This window comes from Copidosoma floridanum, unplaced genomic scaffold (genome assembly GCF_036245765.1).
Source record: "Copidosoma floridanum isolate Cflo_tuat_1 unplaced genomic scaffold, Cflo_Japanese_pri ptg000019l, whole genome shotgun sequence".
NCBI lineage: Eukaryota > Metazoa > Arthropoda > Insecta > Hymenoptera > Encyrtidae > Copidosoma > Copidosoma floridanum.
In genome coordinates, this window is record NW_028321896.1 from 8,338,449 (window position 1) to 8,363,642 (window position 25,194).

A 25,194-nucleotide genomic window follows, 5' to 3' on the forward strand; every position below is an offset into this window, starting at 1 on the left:
AGCGCCAGTTTAATTCAAGGTATAGTTGACTTACTGACCTGACGATAACGTAGAGCGCAAATTTAAATTACTTGCTGGTGACGACGATTGCGGAAAACACCCCAAGCGGCGTTACCACCACGACCTACGTAACTTTACAGCCTCTGATTTTATCATTCTGGTAAAGAGAGCACGGTGTAAGATGTACGTTAAGTTATGTGTAGTAATTAAAGAAATTGCTACCTAATGCCATATGGTCGATTTTATTAAACCATATGAATACCTCTATTTTTGGAGGTTGACTTTTGAGTAAAAAATAGATTGTAAACTTGCCGCAAACAGCACAAACTACGTTAACTTTTTATTATCTATCTGTAAGATTAGTTGCGGCTGGTTTGTAATTATCAAAGTGACTTTGCTGTAAATAGCAATACTTATTTGGATCAGCGCCATCTAGCGGTCTTGATTTTTTGGCCATTGGTGGCTCCTAAAATTCTCAATCAGAGCAATTTGGATTAGAGCCATTTAGTCAATTATAAACCAGCCGCAACTCATGATGAAGCTATAAAATGATAAAATAACAATATGTGTGTTTTTGGCGGCAAGGTAACAATCTATTTTCTACCAAAAAATCGACCTCCTATGTGTTTGTACTTTAAAAGATAAATTTTCAAGCATAAGATGGATTGTTAACTTGCCGCCTAAAACACATGTACCGTTATTTTTTCATTTTATAGGCTTTATCATAAGTTGCGGCTGGTTTATAATTGACTAAATGGCTCTAATCTTGAATGCTCTGATTGAGAATTTTAGGAGCCACTTTTGGCCAAAAAATAAAGACCGCTAGATGGCGCTGATCCAAATAACTATTGCCATTTACAGCAACGTCACTTTGATAATTATAAACCAGCCGCAACTAATCTTACAGATAGATAATAAAAAGTTAACATTTTTTGTGCTACTTGCGGCAAGTTTTTACATCAATATTTTACATATCTTACATGGTTCATAAAATCGACAATATTTACAAAATTACAATACTCTTGACCTTTTACCATTAAATCATGTAAGCACAAATTAATCAGTCCATTAAAGAGACAACCGAAGAAAAAAGGCGTAATAAAGATTGTCAGTCACACGAAAAGTCTCATATAAGAATGGAGCATTGGATCTCACTTGATCAGAGAAGGTTGGGTTCTTTGTTTACTTATGAGTAACACTTAAAATTTACATCTCTGTAATAAATGTATTTTTCAATTAGTGAGATCCGATGCTCCATTCCTAGGAGACTCTTCGTGTGGCTGCTTCTTTTTAAGACCTTTTTTCTTCAGTTGTCTCTTTTCGACTGATTAATTTACGTGTATATTTGATCGCGATTTACGATTTCTGTAACACAAATTTTGCTATGTACATATTGTATAAGTTAACTGTTTATTGGAAATCTAAAGTTGAAGGGCTGTTCTTTCATCAGTTAATGGTAAAAGGTCAAGAGTATTGTAATTTAATAAATATTGTCGATTTTATGAGCCATATAAGATAAGTAGAATATTGATAGTTTTGGAGGTCGATTTTTAGGTAAAAGATAAATTGTAAAGCAATTTAAATTAAGTGAGATCCAATGCTCCATTTTTAGGAGACTCTTCCTGTGTAACTGAACTTCTTTTTTAAACTTTTTTTCTTTAGTTGTCTCTTTTGGACTTATTACTTTACGTATCTATTTAATCATTGTTCAAGATTTCTGTAACACAAATCTTGGTATGTACATATTATATAAGTTAGCTGTTTATTTAAACTAGAAAGTTAAAGGGCTGTGCTTCCGCGAGTTAATGATAAAAGGTCTAAAGTACTTTAATTTTGTAAATATGGTAGATTTTATAAGCCGTATAAGATAAGTGGAATATTTATACTTTTCAAGGTCCATTTACAGGTAAAAGACATATTGTAAACTTGCCGCAAGTAGCACAAAAAATGTTAACTTTTTATTATCTATCTGTAAGATTAGTTGCGGCTGGTTTATAATTATCAAAGTGACGTTGCTGTAAATGGCAATAGTTATTTGGATCAGCGCCATCTAGCGGTCTTTATTTTTTGGCCAAAAGTGGCTCCTAAAATTCTCAATCAGAGCATTCAAGATTAGAGCCATTTAGTCAATTATAAACCAGCCGCAACTTATGATAAAGCCTATAAAATGAAAAAATAACGGTACATGTGTTTTAGGCGGCAAGTTAACAATCCATCTTATGCTTGAAAATTTATCTTTTAAAGTACAAACACATAGGAGGTCGATTTTTTGGTAGAAAATAGATTGTTACCTTGCCGCCAAAAACACACATATTGTTATTTTATCATTTTATAGCTTCATCATGAGTTGCGGCTGGTTTATAATTGACTAAATGGCTCTAATCCAAATTGCTCTGATTGAGAATTTTAGGAGCCACCAATGGCCAAAAAATCAAGACCGCTAGATGGCGCTGATCCAAATAAGTATTGCTATTTACAGCAAAGTCACTTTGATAATTACAAACCAGCCGCAACTAATCTTACAGATAGATAATAAAAAGTTAACGTAGTTTGTGCTGTTTGCGGCAAGTTTACAATCTATTTTTTACTCAAAAGTCAACCTCCAAAAATAGAGGTATTCATATGGTTTAATAAAATCGACCATATGGCATTAGGTAGCAATTTCTTTAATTACTACACATAACTTAACGTACATCTTACACCGTGCTCTCTTTACCAGAATGATAAAATCAGAGGCTGTAAAGTTACGTAGGTCGTGGTGGTAACGCCGCTTGGGGTGTTTTCCGCAATCGTCGTCACCAGCAAGTAATTTAAATTTGCGCTCTACGTTATCGTCAGGTCAGTAAGTCAACTATACCTTGAATTAAACTGGCGCTGTTTATTCCGTAATCTGCACATGGTCTTAACTGCGCGCAGTTAAAACAGCATACGACGTGAAACGTGAAAGTCGAGAAAAAAGTGAAGATTTCATCGCTGTTGACTGTCGTCTGCTATTTTAACTGGCCAGATTACGGAACAGAGCGCCAGTTAATTCAAGGTAGTTGACTTACCGACCTGATGGTAGCGTAGAGCGCAACCTTAAATTACTTGCTGGTGCAGACGATTGCGGAAAACACCCATGCAATATGCATGCATGTCAAGCATGTTTTACACGTGCTTTGTAAGTATGTATGGGTGCGTCGGTATACAGTACACACACAAGTTTGATCGTTTCTTGGTACTTGGTAGTATATAGACTGAAACTGATGGACTCGCACATATATGTAGGTACTTACGCTTGAAGATAAAAGTCAATGACGTTTGAAATAAGCCGGCAAACGGCAAACGGCGGTATTCGTTTTTTTTTTTTTTTTTAGTTTTTTTTTAGTTTTTTTTTCTTTTCGAACTTCATTTTCAACTGTGCATCAGTGAGGTGTTCGTGATAAAAAGTAGGTGTGTACAGTGTCTCGTTTTCCCAAAGCTGTTTGACAGATTCCAAATTCAAAGTTTTTAGTTGGAAAATCGGAAAGGATAGTATTTAGTATTTTTTATGATCACATTTGAGATCGGATGGGAAATTCAAACGAAAAAAATTATCGCTACGTCCACCGACAATATGAAAGCCAGGTAAATAACAATTTTCACACATCTTTCTAACCTAAAACAAAAATAATGATGCAAATTACGTTTGTTTGAATCATTGTAGTACAGCCTCAGTGATATTATTAGAAAAACATTCACCAGGACTCCTCAGGCTTCGTGCGAAGAGCTAAGACCTTGGTCCAGATTCTCACGTAGAAGGTAAGAGCAGACATGTTTAATCTTTGATTGGCTTATGATTTACTAAAAATTGTTTTTGTTTTTTTTTTCAGTTGGAGTGAAAATACTTTAAATGATCGACTTAATTCCTCAAAGACTGCATGGCCTGTGCCAAGATTTGAAGCTATGTTCTTACCTGAGTTTCCAGTTAGGGAAGCACCTTTGAAAATCGACTATGTGTTTATTGATATTATTTCTAAGGGAGCCTATGGTAGAGTATATAAAGTACGAAAAAAGGATACAAAAGAAATATTTGCTTTAAAGGTGATCAGCAAAGCTAAAATAGTTGCTGAAAATGCGGTTGAACAGGCCAAACAAGAGGTAAGAATTGAATTTTGCTATTAAGTACTATACTAGTAGTACACAAACTTTGAGAATTTTATCATTCAAGGTATCCATACAAAAAGCTGTTGGCCACCATACTTTTATTGCCAGTTCACCTCATCATTGGCAAGGAAGAAAAACTTTGTATATTTGTGAGTTGAAATATATATCAAACAAAATTACGTTTTCTAACTACAATTAATATAAAATTGTGTATTTCAGTAACTCAGTACATAGGTAGTGGTGAGTTGCTTTCTCTAGTCCATGAATATGGCTGTTTATCAGAGGGTGTAGTTAGGATATATGTTGCAGAGATAGCTTTAGCTTTAGGTAAGTCAAGTTATGAATAGTAAGTGATTGTTTTCTTGTGGAAAAAATTAGTAAAATTAAAAATGTTTCCTAGATTTTCTGCATAATGCAGGGATAATTCATAGGGATTTAAAGGCATCTAATATTTTACTTGACAATGAAGGTCATGCCATGCTCATAGACTTTGGATTAGCTAAATGGCTTAGGCCTACACATAGAACTGGCACGTTCTGCGGAACTTTAGAATACATAGGTAAACTCATTTTTATACAACTTGTAAATAATTTTTTTTACTTTTTTGCAAAGTTATAATTTATTTCTCATTTCAGCCCCGGAAATCATTAAAAGACAGTATTATGGACATGAGGTTGATTGGTGGTCACTTGGAGTGTTGGCTTGTTTTCTTCTGACAAATCAGGTTTGTCGATATCAATTAATTATAAATTTATCTATGAAATTGTAAAGTAAAAAGGACCATCTAGGAGTCGCGCTACCTGACAGTAGTACTTCAAAACCGTGTGGAATGTCCCATATATACGTGTCCTATAAGTATCGTCCGCTCTCAAGGAGCGTCTGACACAAGACTCCGTGGCGCAACGGTAGCGCGTCTGACTCCAGATCAGAAGGTTGCGTGTTCAAATCACGTCGGGGTCAATTTTTATTTTATTTTTGCCCTTCAACACAACACAAACGCTTTTTCTCAACGATTAAATTTCTTCACGTTCATCTGCATGTAAAATCATTAGATTTCAACATATTTTACTAATTGATTCGAATTTTTTTTTTTTTTTAGAGCATTACCAAAGTTGACGGGCATATGTGTATATAAATATGATACAAGAATATAGATGGTAAACATTAAAATCATATGATGATAACATGATGAGTTAATGAAAGATATCCTTAGAAATGAGAGTCACAACTAAATACTTGTAAAAGAGGGCATTGAAACTATTGTCTGTATTGGCAAAAGTTACAAGGTGGACGAAATCGTAGACCAAAAACAAACGCCCCCGGGTGGGCTCGAACCACCAACCTTTCGGTTAACAGCCGAACGCGCTAGCCGATTGCGCCACGGAGGCTTCGACGAGTCGGGGCTCCACGCACGTCTTAATCTGAAATTTTTTCCTCTTACGGTTTGATCCAAACATAACTGTGTTTTGACGATTATTCAATGAGTCGTTCGCCATTCTTGCAATCGTTAAACGATTTTTGAAATTTACACACGAATTTACACTATAATACGAAAAACATTTCTACTCAGTAAGCACAATGAAGCTGATGTAGGTATGCTATATTGTATTGCTATATATATTATGCAGTAATAATTACAATTCTCATTACCACATATTTACAAATCACGCAATTAAAATCAGGTATATTTTGTCTTAAGAAATAATGAACATTATTATTATGAAAAAATGTATGCGACAGATCGGTAAAACAAATTAATATAGTCTGAACGCACTTGAGTAGATAACATCTGCTGTTCGTACTTGGCGACAATCCCCAAAAACTAAACTTGTTTCCCGGTAGATGGCGTTAAGTATCCTACATGATAGCTGATTTGTTATGTTGTTTTAAACTTGTATCATATACAAACATCAATTTGACGGAATTTTTTTTATTTTTTATTACTTGGGCCTATTTTGTTGAATTAATTTTTACAAGCACTTTCATACCCCTTATCGGTACATTAGAAATGCCAGAAATCTACCCTTCCCCCTGGGGTTGCAGAAATATATTAGACTTGCATTAATTAAACCCAAAGAAAAATCCAGATACAAATTTGCACACCAATTTAAACTCGAAGTAAGAATTCAAACTCCAGTCCACTTGATTATTTTTAATTCGAAACCCGATCGCACTAACTGTCGTTTGAACAACCCTCGATTCCTGGTATAACGTATAACACATCGGAATGTATTGAATAAACTTTGAGTGCTATGCTCGTTAGGTACCTCGTGACGTATTTTAGAGTAAGCAGTGGTGACAATAAAATCACCCTAGTAATGGCAAAAGCAGAAAATTATGTCCTCAATTAATATTTCAGCTGTTTAACGAAGACCCCTGTGTAAGTGTCATCATGAGTTTGTTTGAAAAATAAAAAAATATAAATTGAACCACTTTAGCACTCTTGGTTCATCAAAAATCGTAGAGTTGGCGTAGTATGTATGGTAGGTACATTCGAGGTACCAATGCGTAACTTGTGGTGGTAACAAACGGAAATGGTCGATTATCACGCGTATCCCCTATTTCTTCTTCGACTACCCCTTGTATGACGACATACACAATTGACTTAACTAATAAATAGGTAAACGAGTGCACGTGGAATACCAAAGCCTAGTGTTGTCTTGCGAGCTAATTTTCTTCTCTCCAATGTGCACGAAACCACGACACTACGAATGAACGAACATAAGTACGTTTCTTGAATCATCTATATTGTTTTAGCTAAAAAAAAATTTTTTTTCTGACAGATAAGTGCAATACATTTTAGATACTTAAAATTATTGTTAAGTCTTTGAAATAAAACATTTGAATACTTTTTTAAATACTTCGAAAATATTTTTTTTCTTTCAAATTGTAATTGTTGTTTAATTTTACTGGAAAATAATTTCTTTTAAGCAAAAAATGACCCTTTAAAATAATTGAAAAGGCATCCGTGTCCATAAGTCCATCGATACGGGAATGGGTTTCTTTATTTTCTGATTCGCGGTATCTTCTATTTTTTTGTTTTTTTGTTTTTTTGTTATGCATTTCATTTGCAAACGCGATGCAGAAAATGGACGTTCCCATCGTTTTGTTTTTGCGACAGTAGACCTGCTCCTTTTATTTTTGAGGACACCTGCCATGCAGAATATTTCGGATTCGCATAATTTTATGTGTCTCACGTACGTGCAATAAACACACCTGAAGAGGCCTGCAGGTTGTATAACTCTCGGCTAGTTTGAATTTTTATTTTTATTTTTTTTTTATTTTTTTTTTTTTTCTAAACTCACCTTCATCCTCTGACACTAAAATGTAAAGCATTCGCCTTGTCTCTTTTGAAATTTAAACGAGCTCTGGCACGAGCCGCATTTTTTTTTCCCTTGAAAATGAAAAATATTACAAAGTCCGCAGGGCCATAAGTACAACAATAAATTCGCCATAGTGGTATACTTGCAATTATATTTATTTGTCTAACATTGATCATCATCATCATCATCTCTTACTAAGACAAAAAATAATATGTATATGCACGTGTACATGTTTATATAAGCCAATCGGTGAAATAAATACGTTAAATGTTTATGCAAAAATACAACGAGCGTCGATTTTTTACCAAAAACTTCCATCCTAATTTCTTGAAAAAAAAAAAAAAAAAAAACAAAAAAAAAACATGAAACTTGTGCACACATACGTATGACAATAACAACATAATTTCGCTGCCACTACATTTATGTCCTTTAATCACAAAGTTTATGTTTCTACAAGAGAATTAGGTACTTGTAAATTTTGGCATCACCACAATAGCAGTGGTAATAATGATAATAATATGTCAATCGTGTTTGTTACATAAATATGTATGCATATATATATACACCTAGGTAGAATCCAATCTGTTTGTCGCTTTGTAACCAGAGATACACGCAGACACACGCATTGTGTTTGTGATATACATGTACATGTATGTATGTACATGCATGCAAAAGAAAAAAAAAAGAACGTGTAATAGGAGCGTAATGAATCTGGACAGAGGGAGGGGGGGGGACAATCGATAAGTGTCGGCGAGCTTCCTTGCTACGTAATGTCATGTTTAGTCGGTGGCTTGCATAATTATCGGAAGGCACTATTGTATCGGTTGAGCGACTATCAGGTGAATTAGCGCTGTCCGATGTTGCGAAGCGAATTTCGAATTCAAAGGTCAAGGTGTACAGTTGAATCATGCGGATCTTCCGTCTTTCTTTTTATTGCTCTTCCTTTATTTTGTTTTTTTTTATTTTTTATTACTACAGATGCTGCTGATGCAAGGTGCTTATGCGCGACACACGATCGAATAAATGCAGTGCACAGAGCTGCCGTTGTAGTGATCCTTTTTTTTTTTTCATTCTTTTTACTGATTTCACAAGTAGGTTTTTGTCTTTTTTTCCAATTCTAAGAAGATAAAAGAGTTTGCGCTTGAAAAAGTGAAAACTACATAGGATTATGTGATCGTGAATGTGTCGATCGGTATATAGTCATCGGTAAATTTTTTTTCTTTCTTTTTCTAGAAATGTAACAATTCTAAATGTAGACTATACGTTTAACGTTATTTATATATATTTATATATAATTTGATTCTTTTTTTTTTTGTTTTTTCCATATACGTATAAATGCAATATATAAACTACATCAAAAACCATGTCGTGCATATGTTACCACTTGTTCTTGTTGACTTTTAATTAATGTTTTTTTTTTTCGTTCTCACGAGTATAATTAATACATCGACATTACGCCTACAAATAATATTGTAATGCAAGTATATGTCTGCAATGACGTGAGTAAATTCAAAAATAGGTATTGCTCACTCGCTACGGTAATAAGTGAAATTTTATTATTATCCAGTAAAACAATTATAGTACTTAATGATTTATCTTACATTGTTGTTGCTGTTTAGTTCCTCTTACATGAAAATAATGATAATATTATTGATAATAATAATAATAATAATAATATTGATGACAAAATTTGGAATAGTAGTAGCAAACTAAAATAGTATCTCATGTTGATTGGATTTTTGTAATGTTACATTTATTCATGGAATAATTATAAAGAAGTGATGATGCATACTCGTATAGATCGTAGAAAATATATAAAGTATAACACCCTGAATTAAGTCTTCGATAAGCACGATGCGCTTCTTCTTTTTTTTTTTTTTTTTTTTTTTTCTTCTTCCTTCTTTCTCTATCTTTCTGTCTCCATCTCTGTCTCCATTATTATATCTACATGTATACGTATAATAGAAACGAAACGTATCGTTTTTCAGCTCGCGCGTAATGCGTACATTTAATGCATTGTATCATCGTATTACCACTGGCCACGAGACCGAAAACAAACAATAAAGGTGTTGATGTTGGCTCGAGTCGATAGAGTAAAAAAAAAAACAAAAAAAACAAAAAAAAAAAAAAAAAAGAAAAGAAAAAAAACATCGGTGGTAAATAATTATCAATAATAATTATTATTATTGTAACGATGATGATTGCAATATTACAAATATAATAATAATAATAATAGAATAATATAATATAATAATAATAGCGGCACTATCACTAACGAATAATAAAACTTAATTATCAATATATTTATATTACGACTAAAAGAGGAGAGAAGTTTTCTATAGTTGGTACGTTGCAGGAAAGGGGGGGGGGGTGGTAAGGTGGAACGGGGTACTAAACGTGTATGGGAAATAATAATGACGATGGGCGGGTTACAGGGGATCTACGTTTGTAACGATGATGCGTGTAGTCGTCGTGGTGCTAACGTTAAAGAAAAAAAAAAAAATAATAATAATAATAATAATAAAAAGGAAAGGACAGTGACGATCGAGGGAAGTGTAAGGGGGAGAGGGGACGGGGGCAAGAGCAGTATAGAGAAGACGAAGGTGCGTAAGAACCGAGGGACAAAGTAAAGATCAGTGTTTGAACGAGTAGAGAGAAACCGAACGTTCCATGCGAACCAAAGTCACCAGTGTCCGCCGGGACGAACGCGTTTCCATTATTCTTCATGATTATCTCCTTCTTCTTCCAACTGGTCGAGCGCCCGGGAGCGTCGCGAGTCTCGAGGATCTCTGGGTGGGACTCGCCAAAATTCGGCGAGACTCGCCACGCCCGTCCGCGGGATCGGCTCGCGAAAAAAAAAAAAAAAAAAAAAAAAAAACGAACCGCACGCGCGCGCTTTGCCGCACGCGATAAGTATATAATATAATCATCACCCCATGTGCATCTCATTCTCTCGTTATCTTTTAACTTCAGTATACGCAATATACATTCACGCATTCGCGCCACACTCTCGCGCTACAAGTGTACAATCGTCGCTTCCGATCATCATCATCATCATCATCATCGTCATCGTCATCGCCACCGGATCATCGACAGTAGAGAGAAAGAGGTTCGTCGAGCCCCCAGATTAAGACAAGGGCGCTGCTGCTGCTTTGGCCGCTGCCTCTGGCTGTTCGGGCTGCACCTGCGCCGCCACCGCCTGCGCGGGCGCCGCCGACTTGCCGGTCACCACCTCCTCCGCCTCCTCCTTCTTCGCCTTGATCGGCGCCAGCTTCTTCTTGCAACTGTCCTTCTTGGTCTGCTCCTCGCTCGAGTCTTCCTCCTCGCTGCTGCCGCAGTCGCACTCCTCGCTGCCGGCGCAGCTGCTGGCCTGCGTCGTCGGCTTCTCCTCCTCCTTCTTGGCCACGGGCTCGGGGTTCTTCGGTTCCTCCTCCGCCTTGACGGGCTCTACCGCTACCACCGCCGCCGTGGCCTCGGCCTTGACCTCCTGGGGCTTGGGCAGCTCCTCGGCGCTCTTGGCCGTCTTCTCGGCCACCACCGGCGACACCTTCTGGGGCTCCTCGGCCGGGGTGACGGGGGCCGTCGCCTTCTCGGGCTCTACCGCGGCGAGCGTGGCCGTGTCCTGGGAGCGCTGCTCCTTGGCGGGCTCCTGGGCGGGCTGGGCAGGGGTGGGCTCGACGGCGGTGGCGGCTACGACGGGCTCGGTCTTGATGGGTTGGGGCTCCTCGGGTTTGGGGGCCTCGGCGACTACGGCGTCGGTGGCGAGTTTGTTGATGCTCTCGGCGGCGGGCACGGGGGCGGGCTCCTCGGTCTTCTTGGGCTCGGCTTCGGGGAGAGCGGCGGCGGCGACTACGGGCTCGGTCTTGACAGGCTCGATGGGCTTGTCCTCGGCGACGACGGCCTCAGTGGGGATGACGGCCGGGGCGGTACTGGCGGGCTGTACCTCGGGCTTCTTCTCGAGCTTGGCGGCGGCTTCCTCGGCCTCGCGGGTCACTCGCTCGGGGGCGATCGGGCTCGTGGCGACTTCCTTCTTTTCGGCGACGATCGGCTCGTCGATCTTTTTGGCTTGGGCGGGCTCTGCCTCGGAGCTAACGGCGCTGGCGATCGGCTGCACGGGCTCGGCGACCACGGGGGCCACCTCGGGCTCCTTGGGCTCCTCGGCTTTCTTCGTCTCCGCGGCGGCCGTTACAACCTGCGGCCCATCCCCGCCCGTGTTAGTATACACCCATTGGTTTTGCAATGGAAAGGAATTGGGGGGGTGTGTGAGGCAAGACACCTACCTGCTCGGAGGGGGCGAGCTTGAGTTCCTCCTTGGGTTCGTCAGCCTTCTTCTCGGGCTCGGGGGCGGCCTTTTTCTCCTCCTCGGGCTTCTTGGGCTCCTCGAGGTCGATTTTTTTCTCGGGCAGGGGCTCGGCGGACTTGGGGGCGGGCTCCTCGATCTTCTCGTCCTTCTGGGACACAACGAGCGGCTTGTCCTCGGCGATGGCGGCCGAGCGTGGCTGCTCGATCGGTTGTTGCGGGGCAATTTGGGCGGGCTCGGTGGCTGGCAGCTTGGCCGGCTCCTCGGCCTGCACGGGCTTCTCCTCCTGCAGGGACTTTTCAAGCGGCACGACACCCATCACCGGCTCCGGCTTCTTCTCCTCGGCCACTGGCATCGCTCTCGCGACCGCCAGGATCACCAACAAGAGTCCCAAGAACTTCATGATATTGTCTGCGACAGTAAGCACAACGAGTTGGGGGCTCATTTAGTCGTTGAATGCGTTTTGAGGCTTTTTTATTTTTTTTAATTTTTTTTTTTTATAAAAGTGTATAATGTAATATATGCAATGGGCATCAATTTCGGTAATTGGCGACGCGGGGCTCTTTTGAAGTTTGCCCGCGTGTAGGTGCGCGAAATTGGTGGACCAGTGCGTTCGCCGCCGCTGGCTCCAAAGCCGTATCGATTGATGGAAGTTTGGTAGGTATGTATATACATGCATATATACCTAGATGGAACGGGAGGGAGCAGGTAGTCGGGGAACCCTCGGGTGTTTCGCAGTCCCGAGCGACGACGGATGAATTTATGATTTTTACCCTCGGTAGAGTTATGAAACGTTGTAATACGATGAGAAAAGAGAAAAAAAAAAAAAAGTTGTAATATTAATATGAATATTTTTCTTTTTTCTTTTTAATACTCATTTACAACCATATACAGTCTATACATTGTGAGCTATTACGACGGCAAAGATGATGCGTATCGCGCAATTATAAAGCGGGACGAGGTGGTAAATGTACAAGGCGAGGAAAGCTTTCAATAGGAGATCGAGAGACGGTGATATGGAAACAAGGAGATAGCCTGTGCGGGCTGACATTGAAAGGAAGGCATCAGAGGGACAAATAAGGTGCTCGTGTGCCTTTTTTTTTTTTCTCTCTTTACGCACTCGTATAATGGCAGGATGCATCGAGCGGTGCCGTAACAACCCGTGAAAACGCGCAGAAAGTGAAAACGCGCGCGTCCCATTTAAAAACATCAGCCTTCGCTTGGCCGGTCGATCGACGCGTGCAGCCACACTGTAATTTTTTTTTTTTTTTTTTTTTTTTTTGTACGCCATTACGCAGTGCCGGTCTTCGATGCCGGTTTTGTTCGATACATGCTGTGTGTAGTCGTTTTCGTATACACAATACCACTTTACTGACCCATCAACGTTAATCGACAAATTGCCGGTTTGGTGCAATGTCGTACGGGTATGTATACTTATAATGTATACGCACAGCAGCCTGAGATTTTTCCTTTCTTTTTTTGTTGCTATTGCGATTGGTTTCATCGAGTTTTTCCTTTGTGCGTACATTGTACACGGTTTTATGAAAAAGAAAAAAAAAGTTGTTGCGGTGAAAAAATTGAAATAAAATATCGTGTAATTGATTTGGACAACAAAGCTAAAAATACTGCCGTTGGGGATGGGTGTATTGTATCCGAGAGCCACACAAGCGCGTCCTTTTGGGCTTCCCTCCAATCAATTACCACCACTACACTTTCATTGTGCAATTTTAAATAAAAAAAAAAAAAAAAAAAAAATTTCCGTCCCAACCAACAAATCAAATCATCCGCAAGTGGGGAAAAAAAAAAAGTATTCCCATCCTGACGATTGTCGCTGTTTGACACTCGTCCTCTCTGTTCCGACTATATAATGCATATATGTACTGAAGATGCATATACGTATGAAAGGGGGTAAAACGACGTCAAAAGACCGCATAGCGATAGAGCACGTCTTTCGCTCGGTCGAGTCAAGACGACGAGGAAGATGGGACAGAGAGAGTAAGAGGGTGGGGGGAGGGGGAACAACTTGGCCCGAAAAGTGGCAAGACTCAGCAGCAGTACAGCGAAACACTCGCTCTCCACCTCGTTTCTCTCTCCGTACCTATATATACGTGTATATACATATATACACAGCACATAGAAAAGGGGGCTGAAACGAGGGGAGGCTCCAGCAGCTTCTAGAACCTTTGAACGTATACGTATACATGTAACATATAGTATATACACACGGAGAGGCGCCACCAGTTCCGATGTGACGCATAAAAGCTCTCGTTTTCTTCTCCGCATACGGGTAATGTTCTGCTTTTTTTTTTTTTTTTTTTTTTTTTTTCTTCCGTCCCCCACGATTCAATCCTACGAGACTTTGCTTATCTCCGTGATGTGTAACGCGTCCATTTTTCTTTTTCCGCGCGATACCCGCATCCGAGATTAAGCATGGGCTTATTCAATTACACCGAGACTTTGGAAGGGAAGACCACTATGTATATATGTATATGTACACCGATAGCGGCGATAGGGAAGATAGAAAAAAATGCCCATCACGCGGAACGGGGATGTATACTCCCCGCGCGATGGCGATCATATACATACACACACTCGAGTCAACGTTTCCAATTGCCATGCCTGCGATGGAAATTTTTCCCCCCTCCTTTCAGCGCGCCTGCCATCCACGGAATTTTCCCTCCGCCCATCCATTACCCGAGCGTCCACGCGTATATACGCCAAGGGCAAACAGGGGGATGTATGATGCTCCACCCGCGAGGTGCGCCCAACTTTTGTTTCCGCAAAAGAATTTTTCTTTCTTTTTTTTCCCCGTATCCGATACGTTTGCACAAGAGACAGGACGACAAACTGCCTTAGTTTGGTTGACCCAAAGGGGAAAAAAAAACCTTGTACATTAAACTTTCCGACGCGTTACATTAGTTGAGTCATCCCTCCATTAAGGTGTATATATGTACATATATAGGGAGAGATCCCCACGTACGTATAGCTATTAATTTGTTTTTCTTGTCCGTCTTTCTATTTCCCTCCCCTGCGTCGCCGAGATTGCGGCTGGTGTAATGTAGGCTCGTTGTTTGCGAGCGCTAAATTTTCGTATCGCGTGTATTTATGTTGCAGGGGGAGGGAAGGGGTGTATACAGCATTAACAAAGTCTCGGCGCCACGGGATTTTTCCTTTCTCCATTTTCGCCGGCTTTCCACGAGAGTGCCAAAGTGGCCCCGAATGATGGAATAGGAGGAGGAGGGGAAAAAAAAAAAAATAGTAATCAGAAGAAGGGACGAGGGGGACAAGGGTTCCTTTGACGTTCATGCTAGCGCGAAAGGCTTCTTCTTACGTAATTGCCTATAGTTAAATGGAAAGAAGAAAAAAAGAAAAAAAATAGAGGCGATGCGGCAATTATTAAACACAATGTTAAGAAACCCCGCTTGGCACCTCGCGTACATTAGATACATCTATGTGTATATATATATGTATACATATACGTATACGTGTATATACACGTACACAACTGCGTAAGTATTATTTATAATAATGTGCCATTATTATCTTTTGACGTTACATAAAGTATACGTAGCCTGCAGATCTTGGCTTCTGCTGCAGTGTGCCGTGATGAGGATGATGATGATGATGACGATGATGACGAAATTTCCCAGCAACAGCCAGTAGCATCGGTATATATTATAGCCGAGTGGGGTTTCTCAAACTGTACTTTACTTGCTGTTTTTTCTTTTTTTCATTTCTTTTTTTTTTTTTTTTTTTTTTTTTTTTTTTTTTTTTTTCATTTTCCATCCCGTATCACTATCGGACTGATTTGTATCGCGCGTAAAGACCCGTCGTCGCTTTCACAGTTTTGCGGAAAAATCACACGCGGACGAGCGCGTAGTGCATGTATTGTGTTAAACCGATAAGCGTCCTCCTCCACCGAAGCCCGTGAAATACCTACTTATCCTCGTTCCCGATTATAAAAAAAATAAAAACAGTATGCATATAATATCTGGAAACACGTTTTTGTGCGCCTAACTTTTAGAAAAAGAAAGAAAAATTCCTCTCGCAGTAGAGCCACGTCTGTTTTGTGAAACGTGTATAACACCTCGAGAGCGCCAGAAATGCAAGGGGGGGGGACCTGTCTCGGCACTCATTTGGCCTGGAATCCAAACAAAAAATAAAATAATAGCCGCGCAAAGTTTCGCAAATTGCACTTAAAAGCCCGAGCGGTGTCGATGTGCTCACACACACGTACACACACACAGAGTGTCGAATATTGCTGCATTTTCTCGAGGCAACGTTCAAAAGCGGTTATATTTTGTATAGGTGTACGCGTTTCGTGGCTAGTTTTAATGCAAAGTAAGTAAAAAGAAAAAAGTGGTGATGGTTGTCGTTCGGGTGATTAAAGGGCTTATATTTGTGTTCGAAAAGATATTATATTATATGTTCCATCCTCCTCCGGAAAAATTAAGGAGGAGGCAGTCGCGTCTCGCGGTACCTTATACTAATTGCAGATTGGCCCGGATTAGCTGCGCCGGCTAATTAGAGGCTTCGCCAGAGTTTGCTTTCGCAACCCTACACCCGCTTGCTCTCGTGTATATACACTTGCTCATCCACCGGGAGGAGAAGAACAACCCAAGATGTTGTCGTTTTTGCAACATGTATCTCGAGCCGCAGTAGTACAGGTGTAGTTGCAGTTGCGATACTTTTCGGGGGTGACCAAGTAAGCTCCTTCACCCTCCAATTGTACTCCACGCGATCCCGATTGACGTGTTGTTTTTGTTTTTTATTTACCACACGAAACTCGTTAGAAAAAAAAAAAAAGTTTGATTTGGAGTCTCCTTTGGTAGACATCCAAGTGGCACGCGAAGTTCACGGGGCCAAGAGTGTGTGGAAGAAGCGCGTACGCGGAATAATCGGCAAGGCGCGAGAGGATGGGGCTGCTTCCGTACACCGTTGCACACGCGTGTCTTGCATCTCATCCGGCTTCGTGACCACGTCGACTTTTTTGTTCCCCTCTTCCTGCTTGTCAGTCAAGTCTGACGTGTTTCTTTCTACTATACCTTTGATCGGTTCCTTTTTTTGTTCATGATCAACACGTGAGCACAAGTATTAAAAAAAAACGCGGCCTCTAGCGTAATTGAAAACTGGATGATTTTTATGCCATGTAAGAAGTACGGGATGGATGTACGTGAAGTATACCGATGGGCTCTCGCTCGATTATGTAATGTATGTTGGTGATATACTTGTTATTTGTTTTTTATTTTTCTTCTTTTTCTTGCCGATGATCGCGAAAAACCGGCGTTCCCAGCTCGCGCGTGATATAATGCATACACACGATGTAATTCGCGCTCCGGTCGATCGGCGGGTCTCTTTGCAAAGTGTACCGCAGGCGCGGCCTTTTTTTTATTTGTTTTTTGTTTCCTTCGTTCGTTCGTTCGTCCTTCTCTTTCTGCTTCGCTGTTTGCAATGAGAGTTGAAAATAATGCTCAAGAGCGTAGAGTCTTTGTTGCTGGGGTTTTTTTTTTTTTTTTAAGGTTTCGACGCAACATTTGAACCTACCAAGTTTGCCGTGAAAATAAAAATTACAAGTACATGGGGTTGTTAGTGAAGCAAAAACTCGCAAATTACGACATGGATGGCAAAAGGTGCACTTGTTGGTCCATCATTTTAAAATGAAGAAGAAGAAAAAGAAAGAAAAAAAGAGTAATGAGAGATGGTCAAAAGAGGCGCTCCCCAGAATCCCTCCGGCAAAGCCTCCCTCGTTCCCCCCTCGGAGAAGAGCTGCGAGAGGGACGAGATTCCCCCCCGGAGTTTCCACCTCATCAACTCTCGGCCGCCGACCATACATACACCACTATACGTAAGCCAAAGCAAAAGTAAACTAGTCGAGCTTGTAGTTTTTTTTTCAAAAAAGACGAGCTTTTTCCACCGTTTACAAAGAGAGAGAGAGAGAGAGAGAGAGAGAGATAGGGTGCGAGGGGTTGCCGAGAAAGATGGAGGGACGGGGTAACTGGTGGATAAAAGATGAGAAAAGTATAGGCGATGCAAATGGATAATCGTGTAAATCGTAAGTACTCACCGTGGGCTTACAGGCTGTGGTGGACAACGACGAGGAGTCCTGAGTACAACTTTGGGTTTGTTGTTTTATATTGTACCGCTGATGTCCGGTCGTAGGTGCAACGTACTCCGTGTGTGCTCGGGAAGCGTCGGCAGTCCACTGCGCGTTCGTCGGTATATACGGAGGGGCCGAGAGTCTGGCTCCGCTGGTGCACAACGCTGCTGGTGGAGGAACGTGCGAGTTACGGAGAGAAGGGGGCACGTATAGCGTGGTTCCGCGCGCGCGTGCGTTTCACAAAGCTCTCTGTATAGCGTGGGAGAGAGAGAGAGAGCCGCGACTGTATATATACGAGAGCAAAAGAGAGCGAGAGAGAGAGAGGCGGCGGCGATCCGGACGAAGGTTGGCTCGTGTGTGTCGAGTCGGATTCCACGGGGCCGCGCTTATATACCCGCTTCGCCCACCATCCCCCCGGGGGCTCCTTCTACATTATGCGCGCCTCTCTGTACCACCCTGCGTCTATACGGCCTTATTTGTGTACGCGGCTATGTGTGTGTGTGTGTGTGTGGCTGTATGAGTGTATTCGATGGGCGTCTGGGGGCCCGCTCGACAGAGAAAAGAGAGTATATACCTCCGATGTGCGGCCTAAGGGGACTATACGCGCTCCTCAGCCCTCCCTGCTGTACCGGCAGAGGGGCTCCACTTCCATCCTCTGCTACTTTTTTTTTTCCTTTTTTTTTTTTGCTGATGCTGTTCATTGGCTTTCCCCATCTCGCTTCTCTCGCGCTTTACTCGTTTTCTATCGACCGGCCGTTTTGTTTTTCCAACTCCCCACGGGCTCCGTTCGCCGCGCCGTTCTCGTAACCGAGGGGCCATGCCATTGCTCCCGCGAATTTTTCCAATTGGCTATAGCACCCGAAAAAAGGGCAATCATACAGAACGACTCTGTGCCACGGTTGTGCGTACGGGATCTCTGGTGTGTTGGACAGGGGCCTTAGGGGTAGGTATCAATTATAACTTCCTCCAAGTTCTGCAAATTTCCGGCAAAGTTTCGGGGACTAATTACAAGTACCCCCGTCCGATCGGGTAACAAGGCGGAGGGGCGAAAGGAGCCAAGAAAAGTTAACTCTATACTTTTTCAACTTTTATCATTTCGCTTCCACAAGTATTAAGAGACGGCACGCGGCGCGATGGAGAGATAATAAACAACAAAAAAGCAACAAAAAAAAAAAAAAAAAAGAAAACTTGCACAACTTGGGAGATGGGGGTCACTAAACGCCTGCGTAATCGAATTACCTGGTTTCCGACGGAGCTAAAACAACATCGGCAGTCCCGCGAGCGCCTAATCAATATTTTGTCCTTGAACTTCTGTAAGATACATGTATGTAAATATACGTATACACATGCAGGCGCCGATCGGATAAGTGTACACGCATATGTAAACGCGCGTGCACATGCACGGGTATTTCGATCCTTTATTTTTCCTCCCCTTCTCTCTCTGCGGCGTCTTACCGCAGCATCGAGGAGTGCGCGGAGGGTGCGTTTGCACCGACGGATGCTTATTACGCGAGAGGGACTCGATGTCCCTTCCCCTTCTCGGACAGGTTCTTCCTCTCCCTTTACCCCCGCGCTTGCGACCGCGCTCGCCGTATATATAGGCGCATCGAGTGCACGCCCGAGCATAGAAGGAGAGCCAACGCACTCTCGCGTTTCGCATCATCGGGGATCCAAGGGAGTGCGCGTGGACACTGTATCATATATACTCCGGATTTCCAACCCCCCCTTTTTTTCTTTTCTTTTTTTTCCTCCCCCTGGGGCTTTGTTTCGGGAGGAAAAAGAAAGATAATTGAGGCGCAACTTGGCGCAATAAATAATAACATCAAGTGCAACCTCCAAAGTGCCAACGGCGCGTTTCCTCCCTCTCTTGCACAATCGCCCGCAAAGGGGTTAAAGTATACCTGCCCCGATAATACACCCTTCTTGCGTAAGTGACTTTGCCCGCGCACCTATAAGGCAGATATTATTGGGTCACCCGCGGTATCGTGAACTTTGGAACGTCAAAGACTATTGTGACGAGTACATATAAATTACTTTTTTTTTTTTTTTTTTTTTTTTTTTTTTTTTTTTTTTTTTTCTCGAAGGGGCGTACGAGTCACCGAACCGCGGATCATAATAATGGAGCATACTTATAGGTGTACAAGAGTCGTCTCGGGAAACGCACGATGCTCTTCTAAGCAACTTTTCGACGCGGATCTCAAGCGGCGCGCATATACATCCCCGGACTCTCGTGTATGTTTATAGGTTTGATCGTTCCGTGTGGTGCTTGAGAGAGAGAGAGAAAGAGAGAGACTCGTTGGGTGAGTTTGTTCCTTCAACGCCCGTGTACAAAAAGGAAGAGGAGAAAATGGGACACGGACTGGTTCCGACAACGCTGGCTCTCCCTCCCCCGTGTCCGCCCATAGTCTTTAAACGTCCAGCCAACCAACTAATCCTCTCGCCTGAAATTCAGGGTTTAACGCTCCTTGCGCGCATCTTCTTTTTACACCCATACATACATACATACATACATACGTACGTATGTATGTATATTCCATTCCCCATACTCTTTGTTTTTGTTTCTTTTTCTTTCATCTGCTTCGAGACAAGAGCAGGGCGCGTTATATTCGCAATCACATATTTTACACCCAATATCGAACTTACGCGCAGCATATATTGTAAGATATCCCACCAAAAACAACTGACGTGTAAATTAACCCATTCTCGTCTCTGATCTGGCATTCGCCGCAACTATACCCTACACGTATATTCCATGGCGGGCCATTTTTACTTGCCCCTCGGAACATCATTTGACCGTCGATTAACGAATGGCAAATTTGCAATCCCCGCCACCTTTGCGCTAACCATCTGGAACGAGTCCCTTCCTAGGAGGAACGTACACCTCGAAAGGAGAGATAAAAGGCCCAACTCTTTAGGCTCGATCGATTTATTCGCCGAGTATATGACTTCTTTCGTTCACGGCAACGGGGTGTGGGGGGGGGGGGGGTCAGGAAAGGCGAGACGCGTATATAACGTACCGGACTTTGGATCCAGTTATGCAAATCGGGGGAACGTCCCTCTCCCTCGCTTCCGATGATGTATCGATTGGCAGAAAGGGGGGGGGGGTACGCACGGCGTCCATACATCACCACTGCCGTGTCAACAAAAGTCGTCCTCTCGGTGATTAAAAGACACACCTGATGCGCACACCCAACCCTACGCTGTTTGCTTCTCTCTCGCCATCACCTGGGGCCCTGCGTCTGTAACCGTCTCCTCTTTCCAGCGCGAAATTTCAATCGATCCGACATGCCCCCTCTCTCCATCAGGGGGGAGAGATCCCACGCTCGTCACACACGATGTCAATAAAACCGAGGAAGATCAGGATTACGCGACGTGTAAGCCATTCGGTCCTTTTGGAATCGCGGGCTTTTCGAGATTATTGGAGATCCGTGCCAACCATATTATAGGGTGACTGACCAGTGAATGACCGAACGAACGACAGAGGGGCTTTTACGATTGTCGTGTCGCATATATGTATATAAAGGCGCGTGAACGTGTATCCCAAGAATCACGTCACTCACCTCGTTGTTTTTTCCTTAGCTCGCAATTTTATCTGCAGTAACTCGCTCTCCGTCACTTTTGCATACAGGTTCAAACGTATATACTCGGGGATCATCAATTTATTGACAACGCAACACCATGCTGGGGATTGAATGTTCGGTTCATCGATGATGGATATCCGTCCGACTCGTTACACCAACAAAAGTGTACACCTATATCGGGGTCGATCCCCCCCCCCCCCGTACTCGGAAACGAAAAGTCATATTTCGCTCTGCGCGTATAAGATGTATATACCCCTGTAAACCAAGGATTGGGAAAAACACGAGCTCCATCACTCGTCTTTGTCTGTCTGTTTGTGAGTGTGACGGTGCAGGTGTACATTGTATGCTTTCACACGAGAGTGAGAGCACGGTAGTATAGTTTACAATCCTGTTTTGAGGGTGACGAAATTTCATACCTACGTGTGCCCCTCTCTTTATGGCGCTCCTCTCTTCCGACTCGAGGGCGTACCTCGTGACGCATATATTCGGTAGCGGCGTTGTCGTGCCGAGGAGGGGACCAAGTTCACCTACAACAGAGTTAACCAAAGTTTAGCGAGGTTTTCTCGGAAGCGAACGGCCGTGCGGGTGATTTTGATTTGTGGTTTTTATGGGCTGCCCGATGTGCCCCCCCCCCGTGCGAAGAAAGGTTTTAGAAGCGCTGGGAACGAATGGGTAACGGGGCGGGGACAACACCAACAATGCGTTTCTCTTCCTTTGCCTTAAATTCGCTCCGGAGCTCTCCGACGCGCCAGACGTTTGGGGGTTTGAATTGAGAGTGGAAAAGAAGAAAACTTTGCCGGCCTTGACGGTCACGCTCAACTCGTGAAGCCACGTATCGGGTGTGCATCCGAGGGAAAACAAAATTTTTCGATGCACCCGAAAATCACCTATACACCACTTCCGCGTCGGGCTTATGAAAAAATCATGGGATTAATGTTTCTCCCTTTTTAGTATTTCAGGGCTGCCAACAGTGGCCAAATGTACGATACAGTGCACTTGGTCGTCCAACTTTTTCGTCCTTTCCTCACCCCCCCCCCCTTCCCGAGCCCTCTGGGATCACGTTTTCTGAGCGCAAACGCGCGTTTGCCCGAATTTATAAGTGTGACATATGCTTCATCATTAGCCTGATGATGTGCACCGAATTAATTTAAATGCTGCTCGTAACTGTTCCTGAAAAGGGTGCTCGTTTATGCGTACGTCGTTCGTCGAGAAGGGAAAAATCGTTATGCATTTGTTTTTTTTAATTTTTTTTACATAAATCCATACATAGATATTAGCCACTAATTGTGTGGTTGATTCTCGGAACAATGCATTGATCATCTTTACCGATCATAAATCCATATCGGCCGATTACGCAAATGGGATGCGATGCGCGTTAAATTGCAATTAACATCATTTTTTTTTGTTCCATGAAGTAAAAGTATACATGATTTGTTTGAAGCTATACATCACAACCATATAAACCTGTGCATCTCACAAGAGATGGTTAAACCCGCGAAGGTCGTTCAGATAATGTTACTGTATTTATGACTGCGAGCGATTCGCCGTCTTGGATCTTGTTTAGAGTGCTTCTTTTTTTCTAATTTACAACTCATAATTCAGTTAGATAAGGAAGTCTGTGTGCACAAGTGTGTACTTATACTCGAAGCGGTGGGTATGGTAACTCTTTGCAAAGTTGGCCGAGTAAATTTTTCAATCGAGAGTATACAATTATAACTTTTGGAAGAAGAGTTTTCGTACGGGCACAGAAAAGGGTATATATATATATGCATACGTCGAGAGTAAATCGATTTCAAACTCTCCCCGAACAAACAGAGTCGTACAATTTCGTGGTCGCGCCGATATAAAAAAAGACCATAGCTCCCGAGTAAAAAAAAAGAAGAAAAAAAGGGCACACAGAAGTAAAATAAAAAGAAAAGAGCCAGTGTTGACCGACAGTCACGTCGCAAGTTAATTATGAAATGTTGACAGAAGGGCTGACCCCGATAATTTGCCTTCGCGGACGCGGACGACGAGTCGAGACCGTTAGGAAGGGAAAAGTCGCTTCAATTTTCGACCCTTCGAGAAAGAAATTCAGTTTTTATCCTTCTGTCGGGGAATGATAAAGCGGCGCAATTCTCGAAGGAGGTAATAGGGGAAAAGCTTGGCTCCCCAACGTACGACGCCGAGGGCACGGCCCCTGCCCCCCCCCCTTGGAAATGAGAAAATATGAAGGCTCCCCCCCCCTTACTCCCTTTTGGCACGTGTATATAACTTTTGTTCGAAACTTCATTATTTCCCCGCTCCTCCCCGCATATAAATATACACCCTTTGTCCGACAGTCAACGACTAATCATCCTTAAATTTGAGTGAAAAGTTTTTTTATTTACAAGCCAGCATATTATACACGTAACTGTTTTCCCTACCCCCTAAGCGTGATATTTGCACGGTAGAGCGAGATACCCCCGAGCACAATGTCTCGCGTCGAATAATCTCGGTTCGCCTCACAATTGCGCGTGGCTGCGCTCTTCATCACCACCGTTACTACAACCAAGCTCGCACGCTCGTAAATTAGGATTATTTTTCCAACAATCGCTCGTCTTGGCGTTTATATGTATATGGCGCGACTACTGCACGCTGCTTTCCCAATAGGGCCCCTCATCGATCGACCGGAGCCTTTGAGGCGTGAAATAAAGTTCCTATTTGATCAAGCTTGGAGGGCGACGTTTTTTCCTCTTTTCCTCAATCCTCAGCCGTGGAATCCTTTTTTTTCTTCTTTCCTCTCTTTTTCTCTCATTATCTTCTCGACGCGAGAGTAAGAGATGGGTTTGTAGACGGATGATGATTAGGACGAGTTGGTGGATTACACACGCACACCCACATTGTTTTTACCCCTGGATCGAGGTAATCGAGTAATCAATAATCTCTTTTTGCAAAAAATTTAAAGGTAAGCGTGGACGAGAAGAAAAAAAAAAGTCCGAAAGACCATTAATTTGCAGGTTTCAGGACTTTAGCTTGAGATATCGGATGGACGAAGGTGTGTGTACGTATCCCAGGTATACAGTTTGTAACTGTCTCGATACATTTGGTTTTTTTTTTTTTTTACTCTTTACTGCCACCGGAAAGGGTCATGTTGTTTTTGGTTACCCTGAAATAAAAAAATTAAAAAAAATAGTATAGGTATACGCTCGCAAGAGCATGTACGAGTTTTCTTTGATTGTACATGCAGCTCTTCTTGCGGGGAAAAGTAGGAAAAGTGTAAGTAAGTACGCGTGAGAGGACCTTGACCGAGAATGTAACGGTACAACAATGCGTATACACACGCGTCCCTCTCTCTCTTTTTCTTGATAAACAACGGGGGTGGGAAAGTGGAACTAATCTTGCGCTTTTTGCAGCGACGATGTACATCAACAACAGTTCCGATCTATAGATTTTTGAAATCAATAATTAAGGGGGAAAGAACCAAGTTATAATAGACGCTTGGTGTACACTGTGAGTTTGCGCTTGCGTCATGGTAAGTGGGAGCTGCAGCTGCTTGAATTTATTTTCGTTTGACGCGCAATGATTTTCCGATCGGCGGGAAATTATTTATGTTTCGCAAAGTAGGTTTGAAAACGTGATGTAACGATGAGCGCTCATTTATGGGCTGGTAAAGTGTTGCGATTTTGTTATCCATAAATTATTTGTGAATTTTATTGGCCGTACGTTAGAATCGAAATTGCGCTCATGAGGAGCTTATCGAATGCACAAACGGATACATCTCGGCCAAGTTATTGGGAAAAAATATCC

At 42.3% G+C, this 25,194-nt stretch overlaps 2 protein-coding genes and 2 non-coding genes across 4 annotated transcripts in view; 2 read left to right on the forward strand and 2 right to left on the reverse strand.

Annotated features, from left to right (window-relative positions):
- Window positions 1-3,405: 3,405 nt before the first annotated feature.
- Window positions 3,406-25,194, forward strand: part of S6KL (ribosomal protein S6 kinase like) — a 53,159-nt gene continuing 31,370 nt past the window's right edge. The window contains exons 1-7 of the mRNA XM_089593150.1: window positions 3,406-3,606; window positions 3,686-3,780; window positions 3,852-4,119; window positions 4,190-4,274; window positions 4,345-4,452; window positions 4,526-4,684; window positions 4,761-4,849. Coding sequence (XP_089449276.1) covers window positions 3,550-3,606; window positions 3,686-3,780; window positions 3,852-4,119; window positions 4,190-4,274; window positions 4,345-4,452; window positions 4,526-4,684; window positions 4,761-4,849 — 861 coding nt within the window. The 5' untranslated portion in view covers window positions 3,406-3,549. The remainder of the gene's footprint in view (window positions 3,607-3,685; window positions 3,781-3,851; window positions 4,120-4,189; window positions 4,275-4,344; window positions 4,453-4,525; window positions 4,685-4,760; window positions 4,850-25,194) is intronic.
- On the forward strand, window positions 5,014-5,085 carry TRNAW-CCA (transfer RNA tryptophan (anticodon CCA)). The gene has a single exon. It is a non-coding gene; the product is annotated as a tRNA-Trp (tRNA).
- Window positions 5,440-5,513, reverse strand: TRNAN-GUU (transfer RNA asparagine (anticodon GUU)). Its single transcript has one exon. It is a non-coding gene; the product is annotated as a tRNA-Asn (tRNA).
- Window positions 9,790-18,210, reverse strand: bnb (bangles and beads). Its single transcript, XM_014350750.3, has 3 exons — window positions 17,813-18,210; window positions 11,729-12,159; window positions 9,790-11,640 (listed from the first exon to the last, which is right to left on the reverse strand). The coding sequence occupies exons 2-3, from the start codon at window positions 12,149-12,151 to the stop codon at window positions 10,576-10,578; spliced, it is 1,488 nt and encodes a 495-aa protein (XP_014206236.2). The 5' UTR covers window positions 12,152-12,159; window positions 17,813-18,210; the 3' UTR covers window positions 9,790-10,575.